Genomic DNA, 26,863 nt, shown 5'->3' with positions numbered 1-26,863 from the left:
TGCTGGGTCTTGTTGGTTTTCCGAGAATACTGAACCTACTGGTAACTTGTTTGCCATGTAGCGATTAAAAATATACTGATTCATCTAGTTAGTCACACTGGACTGCTAATATTTTGAACACTACTGTATCATATCGTAACACTGCTATATCGAGGCGAATCATATCGTAGGTGTTATGGTGTATTGTAACGTAAATTGGCACAACAACATGAACAATACAATTTATCATGCCCAAAGCAGGCTTGTTTTGAAGGACCGGAACAGGAGGCTTGTACTGAATGAAAACTAGGTCTTTATTATGAATAAAATTACACAAGGATGGTGAAGTACAAGCTCTTTGAAGTTCGAAGCAGAGTCAAGAGATTTTCCATCATAGGAGACTGGTATAATTAAAAGCACAAACAATAAAAATATATACAGCGGGGCAAATAAGTATTTAGTCAACTACTAATTGTGCAAGTTCTCACTCTTAAAAAAATTTGAGGGGTCTGTAATTGTCAACATGGGCAAACCTCAACCATGAGGGACAGAATGTGGGGAAAAAAAGCAGAAAATCACATTGTTTGATTTTTAGAGAACTTATTTGCAAATCATGGTGGAAAATAAGTATTTGGTCAAAACCAAAAGTTCATCTCAATACTTTGTTATCTACCCTTTGTTGGCAATAACGGAGGCCAAACGTTTTCTGTAAGTCTTCACAAGCTTTTCGCGCACTGTTGCTGGTATTTTGGCCCATTCCTCCATGCAGATTTCCTCTAGAGCAGTGATGTTCTGGGGCTGTCGTTGGGCAACATGGACTTTCAACTCCCTCCACAGATTTTCTATGGGGTTGAGATGTGGAGACTGGCAAGGCCACTCCAGGACCTTGAAATGCTTCTTACGAAGCCACTCCCTTGTTGCCCTGGCTGTGTGTTTGGGATCATTGTCATGCTGAAAGACACAGCCAGGTCTCATCTTCAATGCCCTTGCTGATGGAAGGAGATTTTCACTCAAAATCTCTCGATACATGGCCCCATTCATTATTTCCTTTACACAGATCAGTCGTCCTGGTCCCTTTGCAGAAAAACAGCCACAAAGCATGATGTTTCCACCCCATGCTTCACAGTGGGTTTGGTGTTCTTCGGATGCAATTCAGTATGCTTTCTCCTCCAAACACGAGAACCTGTGGTTCTACCAAAAAGTTCTAATTTGGTTTCATCTGACCATAACACATTCTCCCTGTCCTCTTCTGGATCATCCAAATGCTCTCTAGCAAAACGCAAACGGGCCTGGAGGTGTACTTTCTTTAGCAGGGGGACATGTCTGGCAGTGCAGGATTTGAGTCCCTGGCAGCACATTGTGTTACTGATATTAGCCTTTGTTACTGTGGTGCCAGCTCTCTGCAGGTCATTCACTAGGTCCCCCCGTGTGGTTCTGGGATTTTTGCTCACCATTCTTGTTATCATTTTGACGCCACGGGGTGAGATCTTGCATGGAGCCCCAGATCGAGGGAGATTATCAGTGGTCTTGTAGGTCTTCCATTTTCTAATAATTGCTCCCACAGTTGATTTCTTTACATCAAGCGTTTTACCTATCGCAGATTCAGTCTTCCCAGCCTGGTGCAGGTCTACAATTTTGTCTCTGGTGTCCTTCGACAGCTCTTTGGTCTTGGCCATAGTGGAGTTTGGAGTGTGACTGACTGAGACCGTGGACAGGTGTCTTTTGTAGCGATAATGAGTTAAAACAGGTGCCATTAATACAGGTAACGAGTGGAGCCTCGTTAGACCTCGTTAGAAGAAGTTAGACCTCTTTGACAGCCAGAAATCTTGTTTGTAGGTGGCCAAATACTTATTTTCCACTCTAATTTGGAAATAAATTCTTTAAAAATCAAACAATGTGATTTTCTGTTTTTTTTCCCACATTCTGTCTCTCATGGTTGAGGTTTACCCAGTTTGACAATTACAGGCCTCTCTAATCTTTTAAAGTAGGAGAACTTGCACAATTGGTGGTTGACTAAATACTTATTTGCCCCACTGTATGTCCAATTAAAGTTGTATTTTTTAGAGCTGTCCCGACTAGTCGACATAGTCGACGTCATCGATGACGTAAATCCGTCGACGAGCACAACATCCCGTCGACGGTTAATGAAGGGTTAAAAAAATATATGCGCGGAAAGTTCAGAACGTCGGATGCTCTGTATGCAATCGGGGAAAGCGGCACAAAGCCAAAAAAGCGCACCAGAGTGTCCAAAACATTGCCTTATTTCAAAGAAACAAAGGAGAGTACACTCTTCTGTCGTGTCTCTTCAATGCCAAGCTTGGCTGCACGTCGGCCGTGAATAAACACTTCAAGCGCCTTCACGCAGTTTGTAATTTTTTTTTTCATTTTTTGTACACCAGAGGGTGCTGTCGCCTTACTAAATAACAATGTTTCATTGACAATGGGCCTGTAAGTGCTATTAGTATTGTTCTTAATGCTAATTGAAAGGTTTATTTCATGTTATGGTTTATTGTATGGTATAGAAAATTATATAAGGTTAAAAGGTCATAAATATATACAGTATATACAGTGATTGCACTCAAGGGAGAGACTCTCAATGATAAGGTAATAAATTAAGGTGAAGGCAATTCATATAGGCAATTCATTGATATATAAATAAGGTTTAAAAGGAAAAAGGTAAAAAGTTTTCGTTAATTTCTAATTGTGTTGTTTTATTTGTGTGCACCGTAGCTCTTACAGTGTGATTATATCAAGGATGGAATAAAAGTTGTAAACTATCAGTTTACGAGACCATCTTTTCAATCAGGATGCTACACTAGTTAATTCTATCAGCATTTGAACTCATTGTTTATTTGTGATTTATTATTGTTATTTACGTGTTTATTTATACTTTAATAAATAATTTAAGTGTTCCAGTATGTTTTTTTGTGAATTGATAAGCGTCAACAAAAATTTCATTGCTAAATTAGTAAACAAAAAAACCAAAAACATTTTTTTAAAATTATTAGATTAGTCGACTAATCGTAAAAATAGTCGGCTGACTAATCAGGAGAAAATTAGTCGTTTGGGACAGCCCTAGTATTTTTACAATGAGAAATAAAAAGTCAAACTGTCATGACAACAAAATAAGTCGTACGATGGCTATGAATGAGCAGCTATGTATTTTACGTTGCCCGTCGCCGCCTCTGCTAAAATCAACAATAATGAAAGCATCTCGTAAGGCTGCATTTCAGAATCGTCGTAGCTACCAGCTAAGGTACATATATGTAAAGTGCGTAGCCGCTTATTCAGCTACATTACTCCTACGTAAGCAGACTTTTCTCGAGTAGTAACAGTACGACTTTAATCGCATAGCCCTTATATCCCCAACTTTATTCAGCCACTGCCAATCAAGAGTAGAAATAGTTTTTTTTTAAATTATTTTATAATCCCCCCCCCCCAAAAAAAAAACAAATAAAAACTTATTTGTGAGCCAATCATAATTTTCCATATTGATGTAAATACATTATTTATTAATGTATTTCAGAATTTTTGTAATTTTGGGTCTACTGTTTCAAATATAACTGTGAAAAGGGCGGTTTGAAAGAGGGAGATTATTGTATAAATAATGCCACTAGAGAGTTAAATCAGGTGAGCCAATATTTAGGCAATAGTGTGGATCCACATAATACAAGGACTGGACAAAGCACATGTAAAGCACCAAAAGTGCCAATGCTCAACATGATTTGAGGAAGCTCTTGAAAATACAATTGTCCTGCGTGCACAATCTGATGAAAGCAGCATGGATGACAGGCAAAAGAGTCACTGGCCACTGCTTCTAACACCAACGCACATGTGTCTCTTCATATGATCCTTCCGAATGAATCCTCGACCACAAACTGAGCAGGAAAAAGATTTTTCACCAGTGTGGGTTCTTGCGTGTGCTATTAAGTATCGCTTTTGATTGAATTCTTGACTACAAACTGAGCAGGAAAAAGGTTTTTCGCCAGTGTGGGTTCTTGTGTGTCTATTTAAGGCGCTCTTCTGAGTGAATCTTTTTCCACAAACTGAGCAGGAAAAAGGTTTTTCACCAGTGTGGGTTATTGTGTGTCTTTTGAAGTGGCTCTTGCGACTCAACCCTAGACCACAAACTGAGCAGGAAAAGGGTTTTTCACCAGTGTGGGTTGTTTTGTGTCTTTTCAAGTCTAGCTTTTGACTGAATCCTTGACCACAAACTGAGCAGGAAAAAGGCTTTTCACCAGTGTGGGTTCTTGTGTGTGTGTTTAAAGTGCCCTTATGAGTGAATCTTTTTCCACAAACTGAGCAGGGAAATGGTTTTTCACCAGTGTGGGTTCTTGTGTGTTTGTTTAAGTTGCTCTTCCAAGTGAATGTTTGACCGCAAACTGAGCAGCAAAAAGGTTTTTCACCAGTGTGGGTTCTTGTGTGTTTGTTTAAGTTGCTCTTCCAAGTGAATGTTTGACCGCAAACTGAGCAGACAAGAGGTTTTTCACCTGTGTGGCTCCTCATATGCATACGACAATTGTAGTTATTAGCAAAGGTTTTCCCACACTGAGAGCATTTGCAAATTTTGCCGTCAAGGTGAGATTTCTTATGACCATCATTATTGTAAGTTGAGTGTGACGTGGCACAATTTCTAACTGACGGAGCAGTGAAAATGTCAGTTTGCAATCCTTCTGTTGAGCTCCTGCTGCCGCTTGGAGGCTCCGCCCCTCTGCTGGCCTCACTCGGATCATCATCACTCTTCAAGGGCTCACCAGTCGACATGGTGATATCCTCCTTATCTTTAACGTATGGCAGCTCTACCTCCTCCTTTTTGATTGGAAGTTGTATTTCTCTCTTTTGCTGTTCAGGGTGCTCCGACTCTTCCTGTTTGATATGCGGGTGCTCGACTTCCTCTTTAACGTCAGGAGACTCAGACTCCTGCCACTCAAGACCAACATATTTGCTGAAACCTGTAACACACAAGAAGACCCATAATATAATCTATGCACCGTCTATCTGGCTAGTAGGCCGTGAGGTTAAGACTGGCTGAGAGAGCGAGTGTTGAGTGTATGAGATGCGTTCTGGGCTTTCAGTCCCATGACAACGATGCACTGATTCACTGTTAGTCATCGTGCACTGACACGGCCTCATCGTTCAGGCGCAAGCAGTGGCAATTTTATTTCATATTATTATTATTCAATTTTTTTATTTTTTTATTTTTAGTTTTAAAAAAATCAAACAAAAATGTAAGCAGTTACTCACGATTTTACTCATGACTTGAGTTTTGTTTTCACCCAATACTTTTTTTTCTCTAACTTATACTTGAGTACATTTTTTGGATGACTACTTTCACTTTTTTAATTTTACTTTGAGTAATATTGTTTAGAAGTAACGCTACTCTTAGTAATTACATTGTATTGTGTTATATAAAGTGAACACCTGAAGCGCAGTCACCCAGTTGTAATGTTGGAAGACGACAGGAGACAACAAGCTGGCAGATCATAAAGACCGAGTTATGCTCCTGCGTTGCGGTGACAGCGAAGCCACTACGGCGTCAATGAGCATTCGATAGTTCTGAGGCAAGGGAACTCGTTGCTCTGTAATAGCATACCGCACGAATGCTATTTTTAGACCGTGACGTCGCATCTTGAAGCGGGACATTATTGAAACGCTCTTGCATACAATCAATGCTATTTCTGCTTGTTTTCTCCGGTAATCTTTCAAAAAAAGGAAATGGCGATCGAACATTGCTACTATGGAACTTGTAGAAACTACTTTAGACATTACGACATATGAAAGTTGTCTTCTTCATGTTTCCCGAAACCAAAAACTCTGAGGAAAAAATGTGAAGAATAAATCAACTCGCATGGACTTCATTTAACGCCATTCTAGGTGAAGCCATTCACATTTCATATGCAGTAAACATTTTGTTGGGTTGGCATAGTCTTTCAGAGGAAAAAGATGTAAGCCATTTTGATATTTTTAACTATTTTTTTAGCGTGGCGTTGTGCCGTGCTGCTTCTGTCTGACAATGAATGACCTGTAAAGAATTAAAATGGTATCTTACTGCCACTGTTACCTTTTCTGTTGTAAAAAAAAAAAAAAACTTTAGTAAGGTGGGATTCTAAATAAATTACAGAATTAATATTTGTTATTGATGAAAAAATTAAATGTTCGTTGGCTGTCACCGAGTAGCATTTGCGATCGCCACACAAAAATAGCAATGTAAATTGCCCAAAAGAACGGTCAGAGACGTAAAACAACCAGAGGATATAATATATAAGATAGACAGGGCACGTGATGGTAAAGGATAGATTGTTGAAACAGGAGAATATCATTATCAGTCGCGTAAGAAAAAGGTGTCGATAAAAAAGCTAAGGCTATGCTTTGGTCGGCTCATTTTTTTCGTCTTTTTCAGCCCTCGACACTCAAGCCATCTCTTTAATTGAACATTTGTACAGTGGGGAGGACAAGTATTTGATACACTGCCGTTTTTGCTGGTTTTCCCACTTGCAAGCCATGTAGAGGTCTGTAATTTGAATCATAAGTTCTCTTCAACTGTGAGGGACGGAATACAAAAATCCAGAAAATCATATTGTATAATTTTTAAATAATAAATTTGTATTTAACTGCATGAAAAAAGTATTTGATATATTACCAAATAGTAAATATTTTGGCTCTTAGTTCTTTTTTAAGAAGCCCTCCTGTTCTCCCTTCATTTCCGGAAGTAACTGCACCTGTTTGAACTTGTTACCTGTATATAAGACACCTGTTCACATGCTCAAACAAACAAACTCCAACCTCTCCACAATGGCCAAGACCAAAGAGCTGTGTAAGGACATCAGGGATAAAATAATAGACCTGCACAAGGCTGGGATGGGCTACAGGAAAATAAGCAAGCAGCTTGGTGAGAAGGTAACAACTGTTGGAGCGATTATTAGAAAATGGAAGAAGTTCAAGTTGACGGTCAATCTGCCTCGTTCTGAGGCTCCATGCAAGATCTCACCTCGTGGGGCACCACTGATCATGAGGAACGTGAGGGATCAGCCCAGAACTACACGGCAGGACCTGGTCAATGACCTGAAGAGAGCTGGAACCACAGTCTCGAAGCAAACCATCGGAAACACATTACGCCATCATTGATTAAAATCCTACAGCGCACGCAAGGTCCCGCTGCTGAAGCCAGTGCATGTTCAGACACGTCTCAAGTTTGCCACTGACCATCTGGATGATCCAGAGGAGCAATGGGAGAAGGTCATGTGGTCGGATGAGACCAAAATTGAACTTTTTGGTCTAAACTCGGCTCGTCGTGTTTGGAGGAAAAAGAAGGGTGAGTACAACCCCAAGAACACCATCCCAACCATGAAACATGGAGGAGGAAACATTTTTTGGGGCTGCTTCTCTGCCAAGGGTACAGGACGACTGCACCGTATTGAGGGGAGGATGGATGGGGCTATGTATCAACAGATCTTGGCTGACAACCTCCTTCCTTCACTGAGAGACCTGAAGATAGGTCGTGGTTGGGTCTTCCAGTATGACAACGACCCAAAGCACACAGCCAAGGCAAGTAAAGAGTGGCTCTGTAAAAAGCATCTTAAGGTCCTGGAGCGGCCTAGCCAGTCACCAGATCTGAACCCGACAGAAAATCTATGGAGGGAGCTGAAAGTCAGTGTTGCCCCGCAGCAGCCCCGAAACCTGAAGGCTCTGGAGAAGATCTGCATGGAGTGGGCCAAAATCCCTGCTGCAGTGTGTGCAAACCTTGTCAAGGACCACAGGAAACGTTTGGTATCTGTAATAGCAAACAAAGGTTTCTGTACCAAATATCAAGTTTGATTTTTGTGATGTATCAAATTCTTATTTCATGCAATTAAATGCAAATTTATTATTTAAAAATCATACAATGTGATTTTCTGTTTTTTTTGTATTAGATTCCGTCCCTCACAGTTGAAGAGAACTTATGATACAAATTACAGACCTCTATACATACTTTTACAAGTGGGAAAACCAGCAAAATCGGCAGTGTATCAAATACTTGTTCTCCCCACTGTATGTTCTTCCAGATCTTTACCAGTGGCACCAGGGACATTATTTTCAGACATAACTGGTAGGTTTAGCTTTATAAACATCTCCTTCGTACACGATTTCCTTTAATTTCTTATTGGGGACAAACGGTAGCGCGTCCCCCCTTAGCAACATTAGCTAACGTCATGAATATTAATGAATGGAAATGACGTCTAGCGTGCGGTACGCCATTCACCGCCAAGCCATTGGAGGGGTGTAGCCTTGTATTTGTCCGGTTTTGGGGGACGCTTGTCGACTTGCTCTAGTTTTCTTCCGGTCACACCATGACGCCAACGCGCCTTGAAGGCTTGGATGTGGATCTTCAGCTCGTCAACATTGAACAACAAATGTTGATCATACACTTGTTGAGTCGCAGGCGACGCTGTCATTTTCATTTTTGCACGTAGCAGTAGCACAACAATGTTTGAAAATGGTGGTGATTTCGCGCTGAACCGGAAATAATGTCTGAGCGGATCAATCACAGTCCATTGGCGGCGACGCGAACTCAGAAAATTGCGAAGGAACACGACAGGCTACGGCGGAGGGTCGTAAATCGGGTCTTCCTTGACAGCGTAGGTCAGCCGCAGAAGCATAATTCGGCCTTAAGTGCATGTAACCAGTGTTGTTAATAACGGCACTAAAGTATAAAGGCGTTATTTTTGTCAGTAGTGAGTAATCTAATTTATTACTTTTCCCATCTTCCCCAAATGCAATTTGGTTGAATGACGGGAGAGATGACTGAGAGACGGAGAGAGCCTAGCGGGAGGGAGGAGAAGGATGGAGGTTGTGACACCATTGCAATCGCGATGCTAGGTGGCTCGCACCTCGGAGCGTTAGCATAGCATTCGCGTTTTGGGTTGCGTGGCAAGCATCATCTTAAGCTTTTGGGCAACTTAAAAAAAAACAAACTTTTTTAAACATACAGTTCGTGGCGATAAAATGTGGGCACAACTGATTGAAAATTATGGACTGTTTTCCTGTTGAGTATGCGTTATCATCAAGTGGGCATTGATGGCGGACGTGACCTGTTGAGTACAGTGCGTGGAGAGCGTAATTGCAGCTGTGATTAGCGGAGGATAACGCTAATAGACAAGCCCGCCGAGCGGCATGGACGGATTAAAACCACCGCAAACTTTTTGCTTGGACTCCGGAAATCTATCAAAGACGTGGAGGGGCGAGTTTATGTTTTATACGGATTTAACATGTGATGAAGAGAATGAAAGGAAGAAAGTGAAACTCTTCAGCTATTTCGTTGGTGAAAGTGGCAGAGAGCTTTTGGACACGATGATGGGTGAGATCCCCAAAGACTGATGGAAATTAGAAGACATTATTGAAAGATTTGATGACCATTGCAACCCCGGCGTGAATGAAACTGTGGAACAATATCAATTCTTTATGAGGAACCAAGGGGTCAGTGAGACAATTGACAGCTATGTCACAGAGCTAAAATTGTTGTCAAAAACATGCAACTTTGATACTTTAAGAGACTGTCTCATTCGGGATAGAATTGTAGAGTGGTTTCTGCCATGTCTAGCTAGAGGACAAATCCAGCTACCTCACAACATTTTCCACTCCGTTTGGACGTTACAGATGGCTGAGGATGCCAATGGGGATAAGTCCAGCACCTGAGATTTTTCAACGAAAGTTGACACAGGGGTTGGAGGATCTTCCTGGTTTGTACATTATTGCAGATGTTGTGCTGATCACAGGAAAATGTTGAGGCCCAAGAAGCAGCTGAATGTGATCATGATACGAAGTTGAGACTTTTTCTTGAACGATGCAAACAGAAAGCCCTAAAACTGAATGCGGTAAAAATTCAAATTGAGGCAAAAGGAAGCCACGTACATTGGACATATCCTGACTGCTGTGGGACTAAAAATAGATCCAGAAAAAGTACGTGCCATCACAAAGATGCCTAAACCAGCGGATGTCAAAGCAGTCCAGAGACTCCTGGGTATGGTAAATTACCTAGCAAAGTTTTGCCCTCACCTGTCTGACAAATATTAAGCTTAAAGAACATCAACATATAAGGACAGTGAATGGAAATTGACAACAGAACATGAGGAGACATTCACCAAACTGAAAGAGACGATAGCAAATGCTCCAGTATTGAAATATTATAGCCCAGAACAAGGACTGTATAGTGCAACGCCTCTGACACAGGCTTGGGCGCAGCTCTCATGCAAAAAGGTAAGCCTGTCGCTTTCGCTAGCAGATCACTCACACAAACAGAGCAGGGTTATGCTCAAATAGAAAAGGAGCTGCTGGCTGTGGTGTTCAGCATGGAGAAGTTCCTCAAGTACATGTATGGACACAAAGTAACTGTACAAAGTGATCATAAACCATTAGAAAACATAGTGAGGAAGCTACTTTTGAGTGCGCCAAAGACACTTCAGAGGATGCTGATGCGCATTCAGAAATATGATCAAGAAGTGAGACATGTACCAGGAAAAGACATGCATCTTGCTAACACACTTCGCACAGCCTATCTTCCCGAGCATTTATTGGATGGCTCGGTGGAAGCTGAAATTGAAACTGTTAATATGATAGTACATTTACCCATTTCAGAGGACAGACTTGCTGAAATCTGATCTGCAACAAGAGAGGATAAAACACTGCAGTTGCTCATTAACAACAAGCAGCAAGCACCAGCGGAAATGGGGCCTTACTCGTTGTTCCAGGATGAACTGAGCTATCAGCATGGAATAGTGTTCAGAGGGGAACGTGCTGTCATACCTGATGCACTGCGCAGGGAGATCACATACCGTTTGGACTCCTCATATCTGGGTGTAAAAGGTTGCCTGCAAAGAGCAAGAGAGTGTGTTTCCTGGCTTGTTATGACGGATCAAATCAAAACTTATATTGCTAAGTGTGACATTTGCAGATAAGTGGACAACAAACAACAAAAAGAAAGGCTGATTCACGAAATCCACTACTGTGATCAAGAAGTTGAAAGCCCACTTTGGTCGCCAAGGCATCCCGGACGTTGTAATTTCAGACAATGGCCCACATGATGCATCACAGGAGTTTGTGAGATTCAGCCGACTGTGGGAATTCAAGCACAAGACTTTGTTGCGAGGATATCCACAGAGCAACGGCAAAGCAGAATTGGCAGTGAAGACGGCAAAGAGACTTCTCAGTAAGGCAAAAGCTGCGGGACAAGGCCCTTATATTGCAATTCTTGATCACCGCAACATAGAGGTGTGCAAAGTTTCCGATTCTTAGATTATTCGCGATTCGGCCGTGGAAGATTCGAGAACGATTCACAAACATCCAAATTCCGATTATTGAAATATGCGAAGTAAAGCGGAAGTACACAACACTCAGCGCGCCGCGCGGTCTTCAGGACGGAACGGAGCGAGAGTAGCTAAACATCATGCTTCCCATGACCCGGCCCCTCGGGTAATGCCAATGCTCAACTCACGGCTCTAGCTCAACTCATGCAACGAGATAAAAAAACACAACAACATACCTGACTGCTGCCGAAAAGCTGCTACAAAGTTTACGGTGGATATAATTTATATAGGACTAGATGCAATATAGATTTGGTAGTGTTAGCAGCACATCTACAAAAAGCTAGATGCGGGCGTTATAAACGGCCGCCATCTTAAAGCAGTACACTTCCCTGCAAGGCTGTTGTAGCGAACCTTCCAAGCAAACCTAATTAACTTTTTATCTAAAATACTCCTAAATCGGTAAAATATTGACTTGAATCTATCTTTAAAATAGTTTTAAAACTTTCCCATGTCGAAAGTAGACAAAAGGGAAATTATGGAATAATGGGAGCAATTTTAACAAATTTAACGGTTGATTCACAACATTAAATTAATTGAATGTAGTTTAAAGCTGCTGATACAGAATGGGGACTGGAGTTTTTTATTTAATGTTATTTTTGTAAATTTGTTTACTGCTATAGGTTAACTTGATACTGAAATAGTAGTGTGGTTTAGCCTGAGAGTATTTTTGAAAAATTTTGGAACTAATGTACAAAACATTAAAAAAAATAAATAAATAAAAAAAATAAAAAAGAGGGGGGGGGTGCATCAATAATCGTTTTATAATCGAATCGGAGCCCCTGAATCGTAATCGTAATCGAATCGTTAGGTGCCCAAAGATTCCCAGCTCTACCGCAACACACCATCACAGGGCTTGGACAAGCCCTTCTATTGCAATTCTTGATCACTGCAACACACCATCACAGGGCTTGGACACTAGTCCTACACAGAGACTTCTCAGTCGCCGCACCAGGACACTACTGCCAACAAAACAAAGTCTACTGCAGCCTAAAGTGGAACATGCACAACTTGGACTGAGGAACATTCAGCCTTGCCAGTCTGCCTACTACAACAGATCAGCTCGAGACTTGGACACACTAATGGGAGGGGACTGTGTGAGGATACAGCCGCTTGCACCCCACACGCTTTGGAGAAAAGCCAGAGTGCTGAAGCAGGTGGATCGACGGTCCTACGATATCCAGCAACAATCAGGTGGAGTTTTAAGGAGGAACCGGAGACATATCAGGCATGCTCAAGGACTTGCGCTTAGTGAGCCCAAGAACATCAAGACAAGAGTAAAGTGAAGATGGAGTTCTCTCACTGAGAGAAGAGCTTCTGCTGTCACTGGTGACAGTAGTGTACCTATGAGGCTGTGAACACCAGAGCTGGTCATATCGTTAATAACGTTTTTTTTTTTTTTCCCTTGAGAAAGAGAATGCAAGAAAAAAATATATGGCAGCAAACCCACAGGGAATTTGAAGTTCCGCTGTGAGACCCCCAATTTGGCCAACTTTCAAAATTGTCAGATATGCATGTGTGATATATCAATGGAAAGCTTAAAATCTCAATTTTCTGGGGGAAGAACAAATTTGAACAGGAGGGCATTTAAAAAAATAAAACAAAAAGACAAACAGCAAAACCCTATCTGGAGGCGAGAGCACGCGAGAGCAGAATTAAAGACGCCGTGACTTTAACGAGATATCGCGTACTTACCCTGTTTTGATCCAAAAACTCCATGTAGCATGTATCACTGAGTGTCAAGACAGCTGTGAATGGTCACAGCTGGATTTTTGGGGGAATTTTATGGGTGAAACATGGTCATTTAACAAGGGTCGCAATGCAGAAATCGCAGACATCAAGGAGTTGTCGAGCTGTTCTTTTTCATATATTTACCCGTTTAACGTTTTTCAATTGTTGTTTGTTTGGATCGGTTATTAATCATCTAACATATTGGGGAAAATGCGATAGTAACAAAAAAATACAATTAAGCGATAGTTATGAGGTAGATACCCGTGACTTTTTTACAGACACCATTTTTTTCATTGTGATGTCATTTGTTTAAAAGTTTAGAATATGCGAGTGAATAATTTTTTGAAGTAGTTTTTTTAAACGAAATATTAGACATCAATTAATGATTCTAAAAAAAATGACAGACATTTTGAATAATAAATATAATTGTTAATTTTGAAAGTTGGACAAATTGAGGGTCTCAGAGCGGAACTTCAAGTCACCTGAGTAGAGCTGAAACGAGTACTCGAGCAACTCGAGTTTAAAAACTGATCCGAGTAATTTTATTCACCTCGAGTAATCGTTTATTTTGACAGCTCTAAGCATCACGTTTTGCTCGGACTACTTTTAATGCGGGACAACGCGCTGTCACGTGCGGAGAGGAAGAAGGGGAAAAAGAAAAACTTACTGCAGCTGACAGCCGCCACAAACGACGCTGACGTTGCCAAATACTAGCCCGCACGATGCTACGTTGGTAACAGCTAGCGTCTGATGCGTCTCATAAAGATCACATGTATGTTGAACTAGATGCGCAATGACAGACTCGGCCGCGTCTGGGCAGCGTTATTAAACAGCCGCCATCTTAAAGCAGTACAGCGCTAAGCGCTAATAAACAGCGCTAAGCGCTAATAAATAAGATTAACGTTACTGTCGCTACTAGCTCACGTAAAGTTAGCCCTGCGGAGGAATAGGTTTCAATTAATTATGACCATTGTCGTTGCGTGGCTAACGCGTCTTACATACAGGCTTTAAGATAACATAGCATTGTGGAGTGATGAGGGTGTAAAATAAAAACTTAATCATGCTAACTATCAATTTTAGCTCAGGAGTCATTGCTGGAAAAAGCACCAAGTAGCACTGGTCCCTAATGTGCTCCAGTACAGCCTGTATCATACATTTATTTTGAACACTGCAAAAACTCAAAATCCTATCAGGACTTACAGTTTAGACTAACTTAAAACTTAACTAGAACTTAAAAATGGCTTGACACAAAGAGAAATTAAATTGAAACACGTGGGAAAAAATCCTTTTAAGTGATGTGTGTTATCAAGCGTAACGGCATTTTTAGGTAATATATATATTTAAAAAAAAAAAAAAAGATCTAAAAGTTTTTTGAGTGAAAGCAGTGAATTAGTCTTTTTTTTTTTTTTATTCTAGCTACAATATACATAGAAAATAAAGACATTGATTGACTGAAAATGGTTCAAGATTAGATGAAATGTCTTGTTTTCTCATGTATATTTATAATTGCTCTTCACCTAAAAATATATTTGTTTTATCCGATTACTCGATTAATTGATAGAATTTTCAGTCGATTACTAAAATATTCGATAGCTGCAGCCTTACACCTGAGTGTTTTCCGCCATATATATATATATATATATATATATTGTTCTGTCTATATTAAGGGTGTAACAGAACACAAAAATCTTGGTTCCGTACGTACCTCGGTTTTGAGGTCACGGTTTGGTTCATTTTCGGTACAATAAGAAAAAATGCAAAATATAAATGTGCTAGTTGTTTATTACACACTTTTGTGCTTTCAACAATAGGAACATTAGCCTATACAAAGCTAGAATACTGCTCAAAAATAGAAAATACAATATTCTGAAATGTAGATATTTTGAAAAACAAAATAAAAATAAATAACTTCGGCTAAGACTTTTTCTTTAAAAAAAAAATCTCATGTGCACAATTGAACAGTTGCAACACTGAACAGTTACAAGTTTCTCATATTAACTTTATGACACAGCCTCGAAAAGTAAGGGTTATTAGGGCTGTCAAACGATTAAAATTTTCAATTGAGTTAATCACAGCTTAAAAATTAATAATCGTAATTAATCGCAATTCAAACCATCTCTAAAATATGCCATATTTTTCTGTAAATTATTTTTGGAATGGAAAGACACAAGACATATATACATTCAACATAATGTAAATAAGTACTATATTTGTTGATTATAACAATAAATCCACAAGATGGCATTAATCTTAACATTCTTTGTGTTGAAGACATTTTCTTTTTCTTTGCAAAAACACACAACAGAGCCTTAGAACAGCAACAAAAACCGTATTATAATGTGTGCAAAGTGTGTGTAGTGTACACATAAATGTGGCCCTCTTCCCTACTCATCCTCTAGCCAGTCGCTGAGGCAAACCAACTTATTTACATTTTCTGAGAGTTGTTCCACCTACGTATATTCTTTTTTAATTTGAATTCCCCACCCAGAGGGCCAACCTGATTTTCTTCCATGTTTACATTTAACAGTTACCCACGCTGCTGTTTTGTTTAGTGTACAAGCCAGGGTAGTGGCTGTCTTGTTATTTCTTTTTTACGATCAGGGTTTACTTAGCGGGTGGGGTTTAGTGTAGTTTCTTTTTGTTTGTTGTTTTGGCCTGGGCTTACGCTGAAGTCAGCTTCTTCCGCATTTTGTATATTTTGTTCATTGCGAGTTCGACTTGTGTGAATAAATTTGTGTTCACTTGCAACTTGTGTGCGTGGCTCGTTTTATTTTTACGCCCTTAGCGAGCCGTCCGTGGGACGTAACAGTGGGATTATGGGATTCATTAGCGGGCATTCTGCGCTTGCGTTAAATGCGTCAAATATTTTAACGTGATTGATTCAAAAAATTAATTACCGCCCGTTAACGCGCTAAATTTGACAGCACTTTACATTACGTCAGAAAATCGTTCAGTACGCCTCCATTCCGAAACAAGGACCACGCACCGAAACGGTTCAATACAAATTCATGTACCGTTACACCCTTAGTCTATATGGAAATGTCTGTGTATATGCTAAAATGTTCAGACATGGTGAATGCTGATATATGTTCATAATAAAAGAAAGCCACGATATTTACTTTTGGTTGTTAGTCGTGTTATAGAGCTTTATGAAGTCAGACTAACCTGATTATATTTTGAAAACATTTTTTTCCGTTTTGTTCATTGAGCTGATTTTTAAGTTTTGCTATGAATGAGAATGCTCTCAGAAAAGAGAAAGGATGTAACAATAGGAACTATTGTTATTTGGTTTGATGTTCGTGTGGGACATATATAGTTGACGGACATTGTGTTACGCTTGCTATGGTCCGACTTGCCGGTGGAAAAGAATAAAAGCCGACTCAAATGAGTTCAGGAAAAAAATTGTGTGCTTTATGAATAGTGAAAAAAGAAGAATTTAACAATATACATGCAATAGTATAGTATATTAATGCTACGTATTTTTAAGATGTTTTTTTTTTTTAATTTTTTTTTATCGTGTTGGATAAGTGAAGTCACAGTATTTTGAATCTGTTTGCATTCCATTCTTTTGCACTAGTTAAAGCTATCAGCATTCGACCTCATTGTTTGCGATTTATTATTGTTATTTATGTGCTTATTTGTACTTAAAAAGAATTTGTGTTTAAAATGTTTTTGTGATTTAATAAGAGTCAAGAAATTTTTTTGGGATTAGTTAAAAAATATACATTAGCATAGCCGACTAATCGTTAAATAGGTATGATCAATACAGTATATTAAAGTGATAAGGCATCCTTGAGTGAACTTGGATTAAAAATTGAACTATCTTGAGGCAGGCAGAGTGTCCTCTTTTTCGGCCCAAATCTACGGGGAGAGATTTGTCTCAAAAATATTCTCACAAATACATCAACAATTCACACAAATCTTTTGTAGATACACAAATATATCCACGATTTTCACATGTATTTTCGAGATCCACAAATATATCCGTGAGTTTCACGTTTTTGTAATCCACAAATATAACCTTGAGTTTCACGTTTTTTTTTTTTATGTTGTGCGTGAACTCATCATGAATTATTGTTTGCAAACATTCGAATTGTATTTGTGAATCAGCGGCCGCGTGGATTTATTTTTGAGGCAAACATAACAAACGGTCAAATTTTCACACATAAGCGCATTCGTGAGTCACACATTTTTCAAATTCACAAATACATCCGCGATTCTCACAAATACGTAAGTCATATTCACGTTTTTCAGATCCACAAATATGCCCGTGTTTTTAACATGTTTTTTAAATCCACAAATACTTCCGCAAATTTCACGTGTTTTTTAACGATGTGCATACAATTATCATGAATTGACATTTTTTAAGTATTCAGTTTTGCTTGTGAATTGTTGGAGCTGTGTTTCTTTAACAGCGAACACGCGCATTTATCTTTTAGACAAACGTCACTCGATGTTTGACCAATATTTTCTCAGACACAACAAGCCGAGAATTTCAAGTGTCTCAGAACACCTCCGCCTCCACCCGATAGGTGGCATTATTGAGCGGATAGACCATAAAGGTATGATTCCCAAACTTCCAAGACCTATCAAGACTGTCCGTGTACCTTTTGGCCGTTTGTTTTTCCCTCTAATTTTGGAAAGGGAAAGAAAACGGAAAACGAGCCTTAATCCGTTTTTACAATGTCAGTTTATTGAACTGAAGTCGAAAAACAAAATGCGCCCAATATTTGTTTTTCTCCGAGTTCACTTTTATGATGAGCCTTGACCCGGAAAAAGATGTTCTTCTTCAACAAGGTATCATCTTCCGGGTCATGGCTGATTGAATTCTTTACAAAAACAATTTTTTATTCTTGGACTATTAGATGCAGAAGAAAATCATTTTTGTGTCATAACTTTTTAATGGCAACGGGCACCTTGTGTCTTACGCTGAGTTTTTGGATTATTTTCCATTCCCAGTTAAGACCTCAGCAATATTCTATTGCTTATGATGGGATTTCTTCAGGATTCATAATGCAGTGTAGAAATGTAAACATGCCATTTCAAACTTTATCTGCTCCAAATATACTAAATTCAAGTGTGGTGAAATGATGTTTATTTGTTGAGGTGGTTGCAGCTTAACGTTGCATTCGTAGGAATAATTGACGCAGAATAAGTTTTCTTTCAGGCAAAACTCGGCGTGTTTAATTTTCACCAACTTGCGGATACATCCATCTCTCACGCAGTCTTCACAGGCAATCCCACAAATCAAAGTAATCAAACAAAATATAAGTAGCATTTTAGACATTTAAGTCCCATCCTGCCATCTTGTGGCGAAAAGACAATATGTCAAGAACAACACGCAATAGGAACATCATTTCCACATCAACTGAGAACATTTCTCTGAACATTACTACATAACAAAAATTTGAATAGATATACTCGATCTCCATTTCAGAATGAGCTTCGATCCACACCATATATTAAGTCTTTTTGGAATCAATTTTTTGGAGATATCATTTGGTCTAAGGTATGGACTATCCCCAATATGTTTCTGTTGATATGTAAGGTCAAAGAAGTCGCTTTCAAAATTATCCAGATACTAGGGGTGTAACGGTACACAAAAATCTCGGTTCGGTACGTTCCCCGGTTTTGAGGTCACGGTTCGGTTCATTTTCGGTACAGTAAGAAAACAAAATGCAAAATATAAATGTGCTAGTTGTTTATTACACACCTTTGTGCTTTCAAAAATAGGAACATTAGCCAATACAAAGCTAGAATTCTGCTCAAAAAGTAACAGGTATTTAAAGATAATCCAACAACAATTTGCCTTTCAGACCCCGCATATCGGTCAGCTTTCTTTCTGAAAGCAAGAAGAAAAACGAAGTGTGCTAAAGAGAAAAGCAATCCCAATGACAAAGATTTGAACATGTATTTTACAAATTAAATGCCTCAATGAATCTTTTTTTCTTATGAATGGTTTTCAAAAGCTTTATTGGTGGATTTTCTCAAGTGAAAGCGCCACACAGAAATTAATAAATTGTGTAAGCAGGATTTGTGTATTATTCTTATTATTTAATTACAGGTGTTTTAGCTCATTTCAATTTGTTTCAATGGGCTATTAATTTACTATGTGTTTATATTTTATAAATGTGATGTAGTATTCATTTATATTGTATATTTTATGTTGTATAACTTCAGCTCCGACTTGTTTTGTTGTGGTAGGAGGGTTTTGTATTGAACACGGGGCCGTTTTGGTTATTATTATAGCAGAGAAGACGGCAGTAAATCAACAAAGACAAGTCAACTGTGCCCCGATCTACCATTCAAGAGATCTGATGGACTCAAAAAGTGGGTTACTATCGCATATTAGTTTGATAAATCGACCGGATCCACCGTATTTTTACACGAATGACTTCCGGTCTGCCCGATCCTAGCTAGTATTATTGACGCAGGAGGGCCGCATCTTGCGTCAAATAATAAACTCTGCCGTTCTTTTTGCGTTCGTCGTGTTGAGCCGCTTCTGGGACGTGTCAAAGGACCTCTGACAGAAAAATGATATTCACACGTTAATTCTACATGTTAAAACTGGAGCTGTTCACGTAGAAAAAAGTTGAAAACGGGATCTCAAACTACTGTTCTTCAGGTATCTCTATTTTTGCTTTTATGGTCAAATGTGAATTGCACACTGGAGACAGCGACTGGTGTGCATTGGCTGATTGACTTTAACGCCCGCGTTTTACAGCGTTCTCACGGCAGCCACGTTGTCACGCCGTTGACGTTTGGGGTTTATACAGTCCTACCGTGTTGGTCCTCATGATAGTCGAGAAGATGGAGTAAATATAACCTATACAAAGAAACTGTAACCCAATCAACTCACAGCCTCGAAAGGTAAGGGTTACATTATGTCAGAAACTCCTTCGGTACGCCTCCGTTCCGAACCGAGCACCCTGTACCGAAACGGTTCAATACAAATACATGTACCGTTACACCCTTATTAGATACCATCCTGCAAACCACTATATGAAAAAAATTAAAGCGGGACATTGATAAAACCTGGTTTTTTTCTGTGGAAATCGTCCAGAGACAGTTCTGCACCTTTTTTGGACCTAGTCTTTTTCCAATAAATTTTGGAAAGAACTTAGCAAGTTCATCATCAAGAACCTACATGTGAACTTCAAACTCAAATGGGAAAATGTCATTTTTTTGTTTCTATAAGAATATCAAGAATGAGAGTGTTTTTATTCTTCTTCTCATTTATTTATCAGTTATCAAAATTCTAGCCCCACAAGGGTAAATTTAGCAAGCTGTTACTTTCTTTTTCTCACTTTCATAACGAGACTGTGTGCTACATAAATGTGTTGTTGTTGTTTTTTAAATGAAATAATCTAAAAGCGGAGAAAACTTTGTGAAAAACGAAAAACTTTTGTGAATAATTGATTACAGCATTATTCATTGTTTTTTTCCTCTGATGTGCAATGTTTGAAATTTTTATACCCCCTGGCATATTTGTGTTGTTTTGTATTGTTGATTCTTCATCTGTTTTTTTTGTCAATTAAAAAAAAAAAATATTGGACGCATTTTATTTTTCGACTTCAGTTAAAAAAAGTTATTGGAAAAATGGATTAAGGCTTGTTTCCGTTATTGAATTAGCAGTTTTTAATTGGGAAACTGGAGATGATTTATTTCTCATTTTTTTGTTAACACACTTAAAAACAAAAAATGGAATTGGGCTTGTTTTTCAGAATTAGAAGGAAAAACGAATTGCCAATGGACCCAAGACACCTGTTTATCTGTTCCCGGTGTAATGCCACCCGCTAGGTGTCAGTATTTGATCTCGCTCTGTTGATGGGTACTTTTGACCTTTCTATGCGCTCTATAGACCCTACTCACCAACGTCACACAATGACGTGTCGCTGTATCCGGCCGCCATATTGTCCGTCATTGTTTATCCGTATTCTCAATGGTTTCAATTTGTCGTGCAATTTATAGTGAAATTCATGGAAGTCCCGGTGCTTTCAGACGCTGTAAACTCATTGGATGCGTTGCATAAAAGGCGTTATGTGGAAAAGCTTTAGTCTATCCATTCGCCAGATCCATATTTGATGCCTAAATCGATATTTTTCGACCCGCTGTCTTCGCCCTTTCTGCCTGACATCTGCTACCCTGATATCTACGACTATCTTGTCCACACAAAATCAGCCTATTCTCACGAAAGTTTAAAAAACTTTAAGAGCAGCACTCTAAGCAACATTACCCTGTGTGACCCTTTACTTCCAATTTTCTAAAATGGTGACAATCACAAAAAAAAAGTTGACTGCGATGGCTGACGCTTCAAGGATAGGTGGATATTGGACTATTTTTTTCAATAAAATACGCAACAACTGTGTCTGCCTCATTTGCAAAGAGACAGTCGCTGTTTTCAAAGAGTGCGATGTGACGCGATATCAGCAAACAAGACACGCTGACATGTACAACACTACAAGGAGGATACGCAGCAAGAAATTATAGCAACTTGAAGCTAGTTTAATTTCACAGCAGCAGTATTTCGCAAGAGCCGAGTGTCGAAAGAGAACGCCACAAAGGCGAGATTGTTTGAATTATGAATTTAAAAAATCATAATAAAGCAAATGTGACACACAGAAGGGCTTGCTAAAATTTCTTTAAATATATAGTCCTGCGTAAATCAGCGAAGGTAGCCCCCCACATTTTTACCACACCAAATCTGGCCCCCGTTGCAAAAAGTTTGGACACACCTGTTTAACTGATGATCCGGAGACGAGGCCAGCTTCTTTCACTTAGTACCAGCTAATATTATTAAAAAAATAATGATGGCGGAAGAAATGAACATCTTGAATTTGAAACTATATGTTATCGGCGATTAGCCTCGCAATGATTTTAATTGTGCTTGTCAGCCCAAACCCCTCTAAATATATATTAAATGTATCTTACCAGATATAAAATGACTACTACATAATCTGTGGTGATCGTTTGGTGGCCAGTTTTCTCGTCGAATTGCAGCAGTCCATCTCGCTCTCCTCTCCGGGTCTCTCGGATTACGGTAGAACTTCAAGTCTCTCCGTCTATCTTCTCTGTTACTGCAACCAACCGCCAGACATGCCTTCACCATTTTGATTATTAATGTTAACGAGCAGAAAAACACGCCATAATAGGAGGAATTTACGTAGCGGTAATGCTTAAACCCAACGAGTTGATGGACAATATGGCGCGGAGGCGTGGTTGTGACGTCATGTGAGTAGGGTCTATACTGCTAACTATCGGATGGAGGCTGAGGTGTTTTGAGACACATGAAAATTTGTGTGTGAGAAAATCTTGGTCAAATATCAAGTGAAGTTTGTCTCAAAAACAAATGTGCGTGTTTGCTGTTAAAAAACAGCTCCAACAATTCACAGGCAAAACAATACTTAAAAAATGTCATGATAATTGTGCGCACATCATGAAAAAACGTGAAATTTGCGGAAGTATTTTTGGATTTTAAAAACGTGAAAATGACTAATGTATTTGTGAGAATCGCGAATGCATTTGTGTGAAAATTTGACCGTTTCTTGTCATGTTTGTCTCAAAAAATAAATGCACGCGGCTGCTGATTCACAAATACAATTCGAATGTTTGCAAAATTTATGATGAGTGCACGCACAACACAAAAAAACACATGTGAAACATATTTGTGGATTACAAAAACATGTGAAACTCACGGATATATTTGTGGATCTCAAAATACATGTGAAAATAATGGATATATTTGTGCATCTACAAAAAATGTGTGAATCGCGGATGTATTTGTGAGATTATTTTTGAGACAAATTTCTCCCCATACAAATCGGGGTCTCAGAGTGGAACTTCAAGTCACCTGGAGTGTTTTCCGCCATACCCAAATTTCCCCTATGTAGGCTCAATAAAGGAGTATCTTTAGGATTCAAAACTACAGTTGTCTAATTTCTTTAAACATTGAGGCCTAGCCTTGAATACTCTTCTTTCAAATCAAATTCATCACCATGGAGACAAAAAATGAATAGTATTTCCCGAATCGGTGGACCAACCTGCTAGTCTGCCAACAACTTTTACTTGCATTTTGCACGCAGTCGAGGGGTGAAGTCGTCGCTGATCCTTTGGGCCACAAAGTTCAGCCTCCAACTTTGCGGTTGGCGTCCTTCTTGCACACATTTCGCACACTTTAGGAGGCTCCAACTTGATGTCCAAGCATCAAACCACGTTGTTCTTTTTCGCAAGCTAAGCTAAGCTAAGCTAACTATTCTGCGAAGCTTTAACGCGCAGAAAGACCACTTGAAGATAGACAGACCAAATCTTTCAAATTGGTTCCAGTCAAGCAGTTCTGGACCTCCTGCGTCGCGATCATAGTTGGTTAACTTCGCTCAAAAAGCAACTTTTCTTAGCACTGTGTGCAGATAGAGGTCGAAGTGGGTTGCTCTGTGTCTGTGCGTAGCTCCGCTACTGCGCATGCGCCACATACATCCTGTTGGTACTCACATTCTTCTTCCTCTTTCTGTTTATTGGCAGTTTACCCCTCGGTGCCGTGGGGCATTACCGCCACCTACTGGACCGACGGTTTAGCACGAGATCAGGCAGTTACAGACTAAAAGTAATCCCTCTTTACAACCAGTGAAACACACCCATAGTGTAGACAAAACCCAAACCAAAAAATTGGATAAATTAAACACTAACAAACAAATTAAATACTAATGAATTACCCTCTTCCTATAGCCTGTCCAAGAGCCCTGTGTCCCTGAGATACTTCATTAGCCCTTTTTGAATATTGGCACTTTTCATCTGTAGGACATCCCGCATCCCAAATGGCTCTTCTGCCTGGTCCAGCACCATTCTGAACCGTTCCCCATGCTCCCCATACTTCCCGCATACCATCAGAATGTGTTCAACCGTTTCATGCTCCCGAAAATGTTTACATTTCCCATCTTTGAGTCTTCCTCTCCTATGCAACGAATCATTTAGCCCCGTGTGCCCTATCCTCAGTCGACTCAACACCACCTCCTCCCTCCTGCTTCTCCCCAATCTCCTTCCCACACCCACCCGTGACTGTATTGAGAATAAATGTCTCCCCGTTTCTTGTTTTTTCCAATACCCTTGCCACCTCTTTTGTATGTAGCCCCCAATTATGGATTTCCCTTCCTCTCTACCCAGGACGCCCCGCCTTTCTATCCCTGGTGCTCTCAGCGATTGCTTGGCCAGGATGTCCACCACCTCATTTCCCTCAATCCCCACGTGCGCCGGGACCCACACAAACTCCACCCCGAGCCCACCTTTCTGTGCCTCATACAGTAGCCTGTGTGACTCAAATACTAAGTCAACTCTACTGGACTTCATGGTTAAAATACTCGTGAGCGCTGACCAACTGTCTCAAGCAATCACTGCCAATTTTATCCCATTGGTTCGAACCCAACCAAGTGCCATTATAATTGCTATTATTTCCACTGCATAAATAGACAAATGATCTGTACACCTCTTTTTAATGTCCACCTTGTAACTCGGCACATGTACCGCCGCCCCAGTACGTCCAGTTTCAGGATCCTTCGACCCGTCCATAAATATCAGAACGCTTTGCCCATACCTCCGTCCCAGAAACTCCTCGGCCACCATACCCTGGTTTCCCCTCTCCCGGATCACTTCCCTGATTTCAAAATTTACCACTGGCATCCTGAATAGCCAGGGCGCAACACTGGACACTGGTACTGTTTTGCTGAACTCCAACTGTCTAAGCCCTGCCAGTTCTGCCACTGCGTTCCCCACCCCGCTGAAGGTCATCTTCTGTTGATTTATGACCTCCCAACTGTCCATCAGCACTTTCTTTACTGGATGTGTGTCACCATGGCCCCTTACATTCACCCAATACGCAAGCATAATTTTCAATCGTCTAAGTCTTAAAGGGAGCTCCCCCAATTCCACCTGCACTGCTGCGACTGGGGACGTTCTGAAAGCTCCACTGCAAATTCTGAGACTGTGCGCTTGTTGCACCTCCAGCTTTCTGAGGTGGGAGTTTGCTGCCGAGGCATAAGCTATACACCCATAATCTATAGAAGACCTCATGATCGCCCGATATATGTTGAGCGAGGCAGCTCTTGCTGCTCCCCAATCCCTCCCTGACAGGCACCTCAATATGTTATTGACCTTTTTACATTTTTCCACCAATCTATCAATAGACCCTACCCACGTGACGTCACAACTCCTTCCTCCTGACTGGTGCCGCCCACTTGTCCGTCAACACATCATGTTTCCCTGTTACGGCTACGTACATTCCTCCTATTTACGGCGTGTTTTTCTGCTCCTTAACATTAATAATCAAAATGGTGAAGGCGTGTGTGGCTGTTGGTTGCACTAACAGAGAAGATGGAAGGAGAGACATGAAGTTTTACCGTATTCCGAGGGATCCAAAGTGGAGAGCGAAATGGACGGCTGCAATTCGACGTGAAAACTGGGCACCAAAAAATCACCACAGACTATGTAGTAGTCATTTTATATCCGGTAAGATGCATTTAAGATATACTTTGAGGGTTTTGGGCTGACAAATAACCACAATTAAGATCATTGCTAGGCTAATCGCCGACAACATACACGTATGTATGTAGTGAGAGTGCTATCGCTAAACCATATAAACATTAAAAGCCTTAACTCCATTGACAAACGACATGAAATACATTAGACTTGACAGTGGATGTTAGCAAGAACAAAAGATTTTGAATTGAAAATTTCGTAACTCACCTTCCGAGCACAAGATTCCTGCCGAATTTTCGTGGACGAGGACCTGTTTCACCCAACCAGCAACGTAGCATTTATAAGCCTCCAAGCTCTTAAAGTTTTTCAAACTTTCTTGAGAATAGGCTTATTTTGTGTGGACAAGATAGTTGTAAATATCAGGGTCAGGCAGAGACGGCGAAGGCAGCCGGTCAAAAATCATCGATTTAGACATCAAATATGGATCTGGCGACTGTATAGAACGAAGCTTTTCCACATAACGCCTTTTATGCAACACATCCAGTGAGTTTACGGCATCAGAAAGCACCGGGTCTTCCATGAAATGCATTTTAAATTCCTCGATCAATTGAAACCAATGCTAATACAGAGACAAAATGACGGACAAGTGGGCGGAACCATACAGCGAGCACGTGGTTTTGTGACGTAGGTGGGTAGGGTCTATATGCTGTGCCCACGTAAGCTTTTCATCAAACCACATCCCTAAAAACCTCACGCTTTTTACCTGTTCAATTACCCGTCCATACAATTTTAACACCACCTCCCTATGTCCCCCCCATAGAAACATATTGCCTGCGTGGTCACAACTGAGAACCTAAACCCCACCTGTCCACCCACTCCTCAACCCTATTAATAGCCTTTTGCATCTTCTTTTGAAGAAAGCCGCCATTTCACCCTCTCACCCACAGTACCCCATCATCGGCATACAATGCCCTCCCAACTCCTGGTCCAACATCATCAAATATATAATTAATCATGATATTAAATAGGGTTGGACTACAGACACTCCCTTGGGGAGTCCCATTGTCCACCTGGTACATCCCAGAAAAGTCTGCACCTACCCGCACCTCTATCTTTCTATTCAACATAAAACTCAATATCCAATTATACAATCTCCCCTTTTATCCCCAATCTAGTCAATTTAATAAGAAGCCCCTCTATCCACAACATATCATATGCTTTTTCAGTATCAAATAATACAGCTATCACCATTTCCTTATTCACTCGGGCTCTACTAATCTCGGATTCTAGACATATTATATTATCCATCGTTCCTCTTCCTTTTCGGAACCCACTTTGACACTGGGTTAAAC

At 40.1% G+C, this 26,863-nt stretch overlaps 1 protein-coding gene across 1 annotated transcript; it reads right to left on the bottom strand.

Annotated features, from left to right (window-relative positions):
* Positions 1–1,960: 1,960 nt before the first annotated feature.
* LOC130928967 (oocyte zinc finger protein XlCOF6.1-like) lies at positions 1,961–23,475 on the bottom strand. The gene is made up of 2 exons (XM_057855819.1): positions 23,087–23,475; positions 1,961–4,931 (listed from the first exon to the last, which is right to left on the bottom strand). Exons 1-2 carry the CDS (start codon positions 23,208–23,210, stop codon positions 3,781–3,783), a joined length of 1,275 nt encoding a protein of 424 aa, XP_057711802.1. The 5' UTR covers positions 23,211–23,475; the 3' UTR covers positions 1,961–3,780.
* Between the last annotated feature and the right edge of the window lie 3,388 nt (positions 23,476–26,863).

Source organism: Corythoichthys intestinalis, chromosome 13, assembly GCF_030265065.1.
Source record: "Corythoichthys intestinalis isolate RoL2023-P3 chromosome 13, ASM3026506v1, whole genome shotgun sequence".
Lineage (NCBI taxonomy): Eukaryota > Metazoa > Chordata > Actinopteri > Syngnathiformes > Syngnathidae > Corythoichthys > Corythoichthys intestinalis.
The sequence above is the reverse complement of the archived record's forward strand: the minus strand, read 5'-3'. Positions and strand labels throughout refer to the sequence as shown.

Excerpts from the sequence above, each read along its gene's own strand:
- LOC130928967 (XM_057855819.1), bottom strand. The coding sequence starts at position 23,210 with ATGTGTGCAAGAAGGACGCCAACCGCAAAGTTGGAGGCTGAACTTTGT. Across the intron at positions 4,932-23,086 it reads AGTTGTTGGCAGACTAGCAG|GTTTCAGCAAATATGTTGGT; the intron begins GTTGGTCCACCG and ends TGTGTGTTACAG.